Source organism: Carcharodon carcharias, chromosome 2 (assembly GCF_017639515.1).
Source record: "Carcharodon carcharias isolate sCarCar2 chromosome 2, sCarCar2.pri, whole genome shotgun sequence".
Taxonomy (NCBI): Eukaryota; Metazoa; Chordata; class Chondrichthyes; order Lamniformes; family Lamnidae; genus Carcharodon; species Carcharodon carcharias.
The window spans coordinates 193243623-193256166 of NC_054468.1; the positions used below are offsets into that span (position 1 = coordinate 193243623).

The 12544-nt window shown below is 41.7% G+C and overlaps 1 protein-coding gene across 1 annotated transcript in view; it reads right to left on the reverse strand.

The window, feature by feature from the left end:
- The window catches only part of LOC121292656 (creatine kinase M-type-like), a 29585-nt gene that overhangs the window by 12070 nt on the left and 4971 nt on the right, over window positions 1-12544 (reverse strand). Inside the window, exons 2-3 of the mRNA XM_041214912.1 lie at window positions 9235-9433; window positions 1908-2062 (exon numbers count right to left, since the gene is read on the reverse strand). Of these exons, the coding sequence (XP_041070846.1) occupies window positions 1908-2062; window positions 9235-9340 (261 nt within the window). The 5' untranslated portion in view covers window positions 9341-9433. The remainder of the gene's footprint in view (window positions 1-1907; window positions 2063-9234; window positions 9434-12544) is intronic.

The following is a 12544-nucleotide window of genomic DNA, read 5'->3' on the forward strand; positions in this document are numbered from 1 at the left end:
TTCAATCTCCCTGAAGCAGCTCTGTACATGCACGCAAAAGAGCGCTGGCCTCGACTCTCTCTCCTCTCCCCCCCTGCCCGCACAGATAGCACTGAGCGCTACGGCCCATGTCTTACGTTGGGTGGGCCTTAATTGCGGGTGGTGATTGGCTCCGCAAATGCCTGCTCCAGCCGAGCCTGCCCGTCACCTGAAAAATTCAGGCCAATGTATCATTAAGTATAGAGGAGAGTTTGAATGGTTAAGGAATAGTTTTTGAAAATGTCACTGGAAAATTAAATGGCCATTGTAAATGTTATTTCTCTTTAATAGGAACAAAGAGGAAGACTGATGTCTTCAACAGTAAATCACAGTATTGCACGTTTAATGTAGCAAAGTGTTACTTGACAGCTGGGGTTCAGAAGTAAAATAGAATAAGGGAAGTTGACAGAGGTGCTGGTAAGGAGGTTCTTTCGACAGTGCTTTTGAAGGTGAGGAGAGGTGTAGCAGGACAAAGGATTTAGGGAAGGAATTCTGGAATGTGGGAGCAAGATGGCTGATGGCTTTTCCATTGATGATGGAATAGAGGAAAGGAAATATGTGCTGTTGTCCAGGGTTGGAAGAGCAGAGAATGAGGGTAGGGCTGTGTGGCTGGAGGAGGTTGCTAAGGTATGGAGGCATTTGAAAATTAGATTTTTAACATTGATGCACAGTGAGGTGATGGTGCAGCCAGCCTTTTTCTGTCTCCTTTCATGATTTTGTAAGGTTTGAGATCTGAAGAATTTATTTCAACACAGCCTCTAAATATGTGGAACAGATTTCCAGCAAATGCAGTTAAAACAGTGTTTACTAACTTCCTCAAAAAGCATAACAGCCATCTGATTTTGAAAGGATTAAAGACCATAGGGAAGAATAATGCCTAAGATGATCAAGTACACCATGGTTTTCCCCTTAGCGGGGGTCCTCAGGCGGGTGGTCAGCCAGCCAACCGTCGCCTCAATGGGCTCTGCTCAGTGATTTCACGCGGGCGGACGGGAGGAGGAGGGAGAGCTGGGCCTGGCACGCAGTTTGTGCATGCACGCGCAAGAGCACTTCAATCTCCCTGAGGCATGGAGCTGCCTCAGGGAGATCGAAGCGCTTTTTAAAAAAATTAATAAAGACAGTGAAAATTTAATAAAATATGTCCCCTCATGTGACTCTGTCACATGAGATGGGACATGTTTTTAATTCCAAAATAAAGTTTATATTTAATGTTTATTTGCTTTAGGGAACTCATCCCGCTCGTAGATGAGGTTTCCTAAAAAAAATGTAAAGGCCGCTTGGCCTTTTCACCTGCCCGCCAACTGTATGGGCAACGTAAATTTGAATTTAATTAGCTTGTTAATGGCCTTAATAGGCCTTTTAATTATTGGTGGGCACGCAGCCGACTCTGACGCGCGCGCACCGAACAAAACATTACACGAAGGCGCGATGATGTCGGAACGCTCGCCAGACGTCATTGCGCATCATTTTACACTCAGGCGTGTTGGGCCTGCACGCCAAGCGTAAAATTCTGCCCCATGGGACAATGGTCTTTGTGCCACTCGAGGCTGGCGGGACATTAGGGTGGGGTTGGGGGCGGGGGGAGGCATGGTGTTGTGGTGGTGTAGGGAGCAACAGAGTAACAGGTAGCACATGATCTGTAAATGGTATCAAGGAGATGTGAGTTGATACTTATTGTTGAGCTTTGCTTTATTACTTCTGTGGGTTTGAAGTATTTACGTGTAACTCTACCCAAAATTAAAAGGTAAGTTAGAAACATTGATAAGGAACATTGTGCATTGTCTATGAAACAAGCTTGCTTGATGGGCTGAATAGCCTGTTCTTGCTTTATGTCTAATTCTTTTCTTATGCAATGTGTAGAAATGACAAAATGAATTTTAAGAAGCTACCTTTAGGTTTTCTGGATTCATGTCACTCCTATGCATTCTACTTTGCTGATAATCATAGTGATAAAGTTCAATAAGTGGATCAAAGAACTCCATGAAGACAGTGTATGATTCAGCATCTCCAGCCACACAACCCACACTTCTGGTGCAAGAATGCTCTAAATGAACAAGCAAACAAATAAAGTAACTGGTGTTAATTAAATCCTTAGTTCCATAACAATGTTCTAAATAAGAAACATTGTTAAGATCTTTCTAAAATTAGTGGTTGATGTTTTCAGTACACACAGGTTATTGAAGAAAACCGTGAAAGAAATTTCCATTGGTTTTTAGCTTCTCATATTCAGAATGACATTCTGGCATGCTTGATGGCAGGGGATTGGCAAATCTCTCTCTTTAAAAAGGTCTCTTATTCCACTTAACCTAATGAATCCCTAAGAACGGATGGGCCAACTTGTAAAATCCAAATCAAGCCATGAGCTTGCAGAAATCTATAGCACTCAATGGAATCTGTTGACTATCTGACAATCATTTGAATATCTGGGGAAATCCCCTGAAGGTAAATGTTCTCTGTGTTGATTTTATATTTAATCATATGTAAATACTGCTCCATAGGATAGGATTCTGGTGGCTGAAAGCACTGCTGTCAATGTTGAGCTGAAGGCGGGGGGATGCACAAAATGAAAAGTAGAAATATGCTGAAATACTTGGATGAAGGGACCGAATATATGATAGCTAAATTCGCTGATGACACCAAAATAGGTAGGAAAGTAAGATGTCAAGAGGAGAGAAAGAGTCTGAGAAGGAAAAAAGCTAGGTTAAACGAGTGGGCATAAATTTAGCAGATGGAGTATAATGTGGGAAAATGTGAACTTGTCCGCTTTGACAGGAGGAATAGAAAAGCAGTATACTATTTAAATGGATTGAGATTGCCAAACTCATTGGTACAGAGGGATCTGGGTGTCCTGATACATGAATCACAAAAAGCTAATATTCAGGTACAGCAAGTGATTAAGAATGCAAATTGAATGTTGGTATTTATTGCAAGGAGAATGGAATATAAAAATAGGGTAAGTTTTACTGCAGCTGTAGAGGGCACTGGTGAGACAACATCTGGAGTACTGTGCACAGTTTTGGTTTCCTTATTTGTAAAAGGATATAATTGCATTAGAAACAGTTCAGAGAAGGTTCACTTGGCTCACTCCTGGGATGAAGGGCTTATTTTATGAAGAAAGGTTGATTAAGTTGGGTCCATACCCATTGGAATTTAGAAGAATGAAACATATAAAGATCCTGAAGGGCTCTGATAGGGTGGATACCAGAAGGATGTTTCCTTTTGTGCGGAGACTAGAACTAAGGGACACAGTTTAAGAACAAGAGGTCTCCCTTTTTATGATGGAGATGAGAATATTTTTCTCTGAGGGTCATTAGTAGGTGGAATTCTCTTTCCCCAGAAAGCTATGGAGAGTGGGTCAAGGCTGAGTTAAATAGATTTTTGATAGACAAGGGGTCAAGGATAATTGGGAATAGCAGGAAAGTAGTGTTGAGATCACAACAGAACAGTCATGATCTTATCGAATGGCAGAGCAGGCTCGAAGGCCAACACCAAATGCCAACACCTGTTCCTAAGCCCTACCTTCCTGTGGAAATAGATGAAGTCCTTTTACGCTTATGAGGTTTTGAGATTAGTGCCGGAGGAGAAAGTATATTGTTCAAGTACTAGCCTTGACTCAGTAGTAATACTCTTGTCACAGTCAGAATTTTTATGGGCTCAAACCCTACTCCAGGACATCAGTGCAATACCAATTGAGGTCCCAACTTTCCTTTTAAATGGATGTAAAAAATCTCATCGCACTATTCAAAGAAGAGCGGGGTAGTTCTCAAGGCGTCCTAACTAATATTTATCAAGATCACTATCTGGTCATTTATCTCATTGCTTTTCATGCAACCTGGCTGAGCAAAGGTTGGGTTCTGCATTTTCTTACGTAACCACTTCAAAAAATTGGTTATATTGTGCTTTGGGATGTTCTAAGGCCGTGGAAGTTGCTATGTAAATAGGAATTCTTTTAGGGCAGGGATCTTACATGCTATCCCTGTCATCAGCATGTTGAGAAGTTGATTAAGCAGCCAAGAAAGAAGCTATTTTTACCATATCTGTTTAAAACTTGAAACTTTAGAAAAATATTTCAACCAGCATGTATTTGATTTTCAGCGATGTACTGCTCTTATTTCAATCAACGTTAATGAAGCAATTAATTGTTCCCAAGTCTCTTCTGAACTCTGAAACAACACGCTGAGCTGCTCTGCTTCAGCGAGATAAAACTCAAACATATTACAGATACACAGCAGGGGACAAGTTTGAGAAGTTACTCAAAACACAATGGTACATCTATACTCATTAATGTATGCACAATGTTGTTAATGCTTGATTACTGGCTAGATTCACATCTTATGTCAGTAGAGTTCCCAACACCCTCACCCCACTATTGTTTTCAGCAGGAATCTACAGGAATGGACAATAGGTCTCATGAACGCTGCTGTTGGGGACTCAGGAGAAACAGTCCTGGCCAAGTCTTCCACTGGGCTTAGGAAAACCCAACCTGCAGCTTTTGCGGCTTGCAAACTGCACCCCTGACCCATGTGTAACTTCACATGCCATTTGTGTCCTTTCACACTGGGGTCAGATTCACAGTGCTGTTTGTGAGCCGTGAGCCAGTGTGGGAGGAGTGTGGGTGCGGAGGTGGGCCAATTAGAAGGCCCACCTCAGTTCACCAACACTGAAATCACAGAAATCCAACAGTGTTTAAAAGCCCACTAAGCCTCATCCCTCACCCACTCCCATGCCAACCATTGTCCTTCAGATCACCAATGCCACCCTTATGCCCATATGTCCTCCACACCCCACCCCTCAGATTCCTGTATGCCATCTCTATGCTCCCATGTATCTTCCTTGCCTCAGTATGGGACCAGCAAGGAGACAGGCAGCTAGGTCAGAGTGAGATGGAGGCTGAGTGAGTTGCGAATTAGGTTCATGTGGGAATTTGGTGCACCGGGGAAAGAGGTGTGGCATACATAGGAATTATTCTAAGTTAATTAAGTGAGTAATTAAATTAAATTAACTAAATAACATAAATAATAATGGCAGGACAGGTGTTATGTTGCAGCTATGGAATGTGGGTGCTTTTGGACACCAAGACAATCCATGACAAATGCGTCTGCAGAAAGTGTAAGCTGCTAGAGGAATTCCAGATCAGGATTATTGATCTGGAAGCCAAACTGCAAACATTGGGCAATGTTAGGGAGGGAGAGAAAGGCCTGGACACTTTGGTCAAGTCTTTAGAATGGTTTTTCCACTGTTTTGGTCAACAGTGAGAGAAAGGAAGATGTGACCATCAGTGAGACAGGTAGTGGGACCGCGTAGACAGTAGTGGAGGAGACTCAGACTCTGCAATTGTCAAACAGGTTGCTCACAACCTGTATGGATGAAAGCGAGGTCTGCAAGGTAGATGAGCAGACTGGCCATCGCATCATGGTACAGGAAGCCATTCAGGGGGAGGGGGGGAGCAAACAGGGATGTAATAGTAATAAGGGACAGGTTAGTGAGAGGGATTGACATAGTTCTCTGTAGCAAAGAGCGAGAGTTCAGAAGGCTGCGTTGCCTGCCTGGTGTCAGGGTTCAGGACATTTGCTTCAGGGCTGGAGAGGAAATTGCAGTGGGAGGGGGAGATTCCAGTTGTCATGGTCCATGTAGGTACCAATGACATAGGCAGGACAAGGAAGGTCCCATACTGCATAGTCAGTATAAGAAGCTAGGTACCAAATTAAGAAGTAGAACCTCAAAGGTAATACTCTGGATTATTACCTGAGCCGCGTGCAAATTGGCATAGGGCAAATAAGATTAGGGAGATGAATGTGTGGCTCAAAGACTGGTGTGGGAGAAGTGGGTTCTGGTTTGTGGAGCACTGGCATGAGTACTGGGGATAGTGGGGGCTGTACCATTGGGACGGTCTACACCTGAACTGTGCTGGGATGTGTGTTCTTGCAAACCACATAACTAGGGAAGTAGAAGGGGCTTTAAACTACACAAAAAGGGTGAGGGATCAAGCTTGGGTAGATGTGGCAAATCAAGGGGTAGATTCAAGGCAGGAGACCATAATAGAAATGAGGATCATAGACGAGCAGGAAGGGACAGAGAGATAAAACCTAAGAATACACCAGTAGTCAAGACTAGATTATGCAAAGATAACAAAAAGACAAAACTCAAGGGTCTGTATCTGGATGCACATAGCATTCATAACAAAGTAAATGAATTGATAGCACACATTGAAATTAATAACTATGATCTGATAGCAATTACGGAGATGTGGCTGCAGGATGACAAGGATTGGGTCCTGAATACTGAGGGTTATATGACATTCAAGAATAAATAGAAAGCTAGGTAAAGGTGGAGGGGTAGCACTGTTGATCAAAGATGGCATTAATGCAATAGTTAGAGTTGACCTAGGTTCAGGAGATCAGGATGTAGAATCGGTTTGGGTGAAAATGAGGAATAGTGGGGGAAAGAAGTCACTAGTGGGAGGGGTCTATAGGTCCCCTAACAGTAACCACAGTGTAGGACAAAGTATACAAGAAGAAATATTGGGTGCTTGTGATGAAGGGACAGCAATAATCATGGGTGATTTTAATCTACATATAAACTGGAAAAATCATTGGTACTGGTAGTCTGTATGAAGGATTCATAGAATGCTTTCGAGATAGTTTCTTAAAGCAGCATGTTCTGGAACCAACCAAACAGCAGGTTATATTAGACTTGATATTGTGTATAGTGACAGGATTAATGAATGACCTCAGAGTGAAGGCATGCCTAGGTTGCAGTGACCACAATATATTTGAATTTTACATCCAGTTTGAAAGGGAAAAGAGTGAGTCTAAGACTTTTAAACTTAAATAAGGGCAACTATGTGGACATGAAAGCTGACCTAGCTGAAGTGAACTGGGATACTAGGCTAGGGGATAGATCAATAGAGAAGCACTGGCAGACATTTAAGGGGATATTTCAGAATACTCATAATAAGTATATTCCTACTATATATAAAAATTCTAAGGCGGGGGACTTATCTTCCGTTATTTACTAAAGAAGTTAAGGAAAGCATCAAGCTAAAGGAGAAAGCATATAACTGCATAAAGATGAGTGGCAGGTCAGATGATTGGTCAGAATATAAAGAACAGTAGAGAATGACTAAAAGGTTAATCAGGAGAAAGAAATTAGAATATTAGAGGAAGCTATCTAGAAATGTAAAAATGGATAGCAAGAATTTCTACAGGTGTTTATAAAGAAAAGGAGTAAGTAAAGTGAGTGTTGGTCCTCTAAAGAGTGACAGCTGGGAGTTAATAGTAGATAATAAGGAAATGGCTATTGAAATGAACAAATATTTTGTTTCTGTCTTCAATATGGAGGATACAAAAAACATTCCAGTAATAGCAGGAAATCAGAACGTGGAAGGGAGAGGGGATCTCAGTGAAATTACTGTCACTAGGGAAGCAGTACTGAGCAAACTGATGGAGCTGTGGGCTGACAAGCCTCTGGGTTGTAAAGGACGTCATCTTAGCGTCTTAAAAGAGGTGCCTAATGAAGTAGTAGATGAGTTGGTGCTAACTTTCCAAAATTCTGAAAAGGTTCCTTCAGACTGCAAAGTAGCTAATATAACCCCTCTATTCAAGAAGGGAGGGGGGCAGAAAACAGGAAACTATAGGCCAGTTAGCTTGATGTCTGTTGTGGGGAAGGTGTAAGAATTGATCATGAAGGAGGTTATAGCTGGGCACTTAGAGAAACTCAAGGTATTCGGGAAGAGGCAGCATGGTTTTGTGAAAGGAAAATCATGTTTAACCAATTTATTAGAGTTCTTTGAAGGAGTAACATGCGCTTTGGATAAAGGGGAGTCTGTATACGTGCTGTACTTGGATTTCTAGAAGGTATTTGATAAAGTGCGATATCAAAGGTTACTGTGGAAAATAAAAGCTCATGGTGTAGGGGGTGACATATTAGCATGGGTAGAAGATTGGCTGGCTGGCAGAAAACAGAGTATGCATAAATGTTTTTTTTCTAATTAGCAGATGTGACGAGTAGAGTCCTGCAGGGGTCTGTGCTGGGCCCTCAACTTTTTACAATTTATATCAATGACTTAGATGAGGGGAGTGGAGGCATGATAGCTAAATTTGTGAATGACGCAAAGATAGTTAGGAAAATATGTTGTGAAGAGGACATAAGGAGGTTGCAGGCGGATACCTCTGAACCCCGACAAATTTGGCCTGGAGATTGTATGTGCAGTGTGTACATTAGCAGTACAGGAAATGTCATGGCTTACAGCCAAACTCCATTGCCTGAGTCCTGCTGGTTTCCCGGCCATAAGGACTGCATCATTTCCTTATGGGTGATGAGGATAACAGTAATGGCGCCAAAGAAAATAGTTTGGAAACTCTGTGAATCCTAAGAGAGCAACTGGGGGAGGGAGGAGGGAGAAGCACAAACTGCAGAGAGAGACATACACACAAATTGGTGGGAGGTGGGGTGGTGGATGGAGCAGGTAGGGAAAGAGAACTATAAACTGGGGAAGCAAAGGGGAGAACAACACAAATTAGGGAGGGAGAGAGATTGTGGTTGGCCTGGGATGTGTGCTGTTGCATAATGTGTTTTATTATGAGAGCTGGGTGGCATTGGTGCTTCCTGAGGACTGAGCTTCACCTTCCTGAAAGTTGTGCTTCAGTGGTGGAGTATGGGAGTCAGTGATTAAATTAGGTTTTATTTTTGTTTTATGTATTATATTTATAACTCGCTGCACGTTACAAAAAGTCATAACATTTATGAAAACATTGGTTAGAAGTTACTTTCTCTCAATGATAATTTGACTGGATCAATGATAGTAAACTCATGTTTCTCATTGCAGTTAATACTGTAGAAACACCACAAAGTCATTTTTATTTAAACATTACTCATCCTTAAATCTTTATACTTTTTTGTGTTCTTTCTTTGATTTATAAATTCTGTTATTCATCTCACAATAAAACAAAAAGTGAATTCAGAGCTTAATGATAGTGAAACACTCAATGAGGGAAAGTGGAACATTTTAAACTGTGGACAAATGACATGTGATCAAACGCACATGACCAAATCACCAGGAACAAGTCAAACTAGAACTGTCAAACTGAAATACCATTGGTTAATGAAGAGTGGTGTGACCCATATTTAATAGTACTTTAATGCAATATTGTCTCAGATGTAACATTTACAAATGTTTCATTTTATACTGTAAATTTTTATTAACATGTCACTTACCAGAATTCTCTACACCAGGTTGAATGACATCATCCAGTGTGAAGCCACTTTGGGTTGCTCTGCCTCTCAGTCTCTTGTACATTTGAATAGTAAGAACATCTGCCATATAGGTATGATTTTCGGCCAAGTTTGGAAATTCTTTTTCAGCCGACAATTTTTTAAGGTTAATTGAAGCTCCAGGGTCACGTGGAGTTAATTGCTAAAATTATAAACAACCATGCCAGCATCAATTTGATGGATTTAAATAACATTTTTTTTTAATATGCAAGGTGATACTATGGAAAATAGAACCTCAGTTTGAGCACTATCATACATTTTTGGACTGCTCATTTGTACATTATTACTACGTAAACTGATTAAGTCTGAGCTACTTAAATAACAAACTGCAGGATGTCAATCAAAAATAAGTAGCTGTGGAATGCAATATGACACAGACAGAATGTCATACAGCACACATTTAATGGTGTGTGGTTATGACTATGACAAAAGTACATATTTGATTGTTATGAAATTTTAACTTGTGTTTTGTATTGGTAATAATAGCGTAATGCCTTAAAACCCATAGTTAGAGGGAATTCTCAAATGAAAACCATCAGCATGGAGAACTTAAAAATTTTCTGGAGTAGATTTAACAGAGTGCAACTTGCTCAGGAAGGCAAATTGGGATGTCTGAACAGGAGCTGCTGCATTCAATTGCAGCATACTTTGCGATCATCAAAAATTGGCTAACAATTCAATGCTGATGGGAGACATGCAGCCTTCTATGTGGAGAGCTGTCAATCAATTCTAATTATGGAAGATGAAATTGTCTGTTGCTTTTTGTTTCTGTATATTTCAAGGGGTTGACATTGCATTTCTGTATAAAGCTTGTTTTACATTAGAGAACCAGTTTTATCTTTAGTTTAGCAGCAGACAAGTTCTTTGTTTTATACTTATCCCATCCCAGCAGACAACCTAAGGGAGACTGAAACTACAGCACATATATTCCTGCTTTAGAAAAAAAGTGAGTGGTGCTTTTATGATGGTTTACCATTCACTGTTTTTTATTCTGTGTACTGTTCATTTATCTATTTTATTTTTGGTTTGGACTTCGATGGCTGGACTTTCACGAGGGAGACACTTATCAGGAAGCCAGTATCCATTAAGGAGGCCCCGGCCCACCATATTTTCACTCCGGGTCACGAGCAGATAGCGAGGCCGACAGGCTGGAATGCTTGCCTCCATTTACTGGGACATTAGCACAGCTGTAATGATTAATGCCAAGCCTTCAAGCCCTCACCCCTCAACAACTCCTGATCCCCAACCATCCCACATGCCACCCCATACCCGTTCCATGCCCCTTATTTAACTAATTTCTCTTCCAAGACACCATATTCCCCCATGCACCTTCCATTTCCCCCTCACATCCTGCGCACCCACTCTCCCAGTATAGAACCAATGAGCCATTGGCAAGTCCGGCAAGTCTATGAAATGATCCATAAACTGACACAATAAGCAGGGGCTTTGAAAAAGTCCTTTGAAAGAAACAGCTCAGCTTACAACCTCTTAATAATGTCAATCAACTGCCCATTCATAGTGTCAATCATAGGATCATAGAATGGTTACAGCACAGAAGGAAGCCATTCAGCCCATTGTGTCTGTACTGTCTCTCTGAAGAAGCTTTCACCCAGTGCCACTACTTGCCTTTTCCCCCGTCGTCCTGCAAATTTTTCCTTTTCAGATAATGATCCAATTCCAATCAACAGCCTCAATTGACACTGCCTCTGCTACACTCTCAGGCACTGCATGCTCAATCCTAACCACTAGCTGCGTTAAAAAGTTTTTTTATCCTGTTACTTCTTTTGCCAATTTCCTTAAACCTGTGTCCTCCTCTTCATCCTTCTACCAAATGGAACAGTTTCCCCCATCTACTCTGTCCAGACCCATGATTTTGAATATTTCTATCAAATCTCCTTGCAACCTTCTCTTCTCCAAGAAGGACAGTCCCAACTTCTCCAGTCTTTCTACATAACTGAAGTCCCCCATCCCTGGAGCCATTCTTGTAGATCTTTTCTGCACCTTCTGTAATGTCTTCACATCATTCCTAAAGTGTGCTGCCCAGAACTGCATGCAATACTCCAGAAGAGGTTGAACCAGTGTTTTATACAGGTTTAGCATAATTTATTTGCCTTTGTACTCTATGCCCCTATTGATAAAGCCCAGGATGTCGTATGCTTTATTAACCACTCTTTCAACCTGTCCTGCCACCTTCAATGACTTATGCATACATACAGCCAGGTCTCTCTGCTCCTGCACCCCCTTTAGAATTGTACCCTTTATTTTATATTGTCTTCGCGTTCTTCCTACCAAAATGAGTCACTTCACACTCCTCTGCATTAAATTTCATCTGCCACTTGGCTGCCCATTTCACCAATCTATGTTCTTTTGAAGTTCTACACTATCCTCTTCATGATTCACAATACTTCCAAGTTTCATATCATCTGCAAATTTTGAAATTGTGCCTGTCACACCAAGGTCAAAGTCATTAATATATATCAGGAAGAACAGGGGTCCTAACACCATTCCCTGGAGAACTTCACTATAAATCTTCCTCCAGTGTGAAAAAATCCTTTCACCGCTAATCTTTGTTTCCTGTCACTCAGCCAATTTCATATCCATGGGCAGAATTTTGCCTTTGGCGTGCGGGATCAGCAGAGGCGGTCAGGAAGCCGACCACCGCCTGCGATCGGCAGCGCTCTGCAATTTTACACGGGTGGGCCAATTAAGGCCCGCCCAGCATGATAGGCGAGCAGCAGCGCTGAGCACTGTCTGTGCGGGTGGGGGGAGGAGGGCGAGCAGGCCGAGCGCACACTTTGTGCACGTGCGTGAAAGAGCATTGAAAAATCCCCCTGAGGACCCGAGCTGCCTCAGGGAGATAAAGAATATATTGAAAGCATTACTAAACAGCAGAAAAAATAATAAAACATTTCCTCTCCTGTGACTCTGTCACATGAGCAGGGACATGTTTTTAGTTAAAAATCAAAGTTTTTATTTCATTTGTATTTGCTTTTGGAAACCTCATCCCGCCCGTGGATGAGGTTTCCAAAAAAATGCAAAGGTTGCCTGGCCTTTTTGCCTGTCAGTCAACCATTAGGTTGAACAGGCAGTGAAAAATTCAGGACAATTGATTACTTAATGGTCTTAGCAGGCCCGCCAACCGAACTTTCGCACAACTATACATTGATGTCGGCATGCTGGGCCTATGTCAACGCACATCATTTCACGCCTGGTCAGGTCAGTCTTGCACCCGCCCACCAAGTTAAAGATTCTT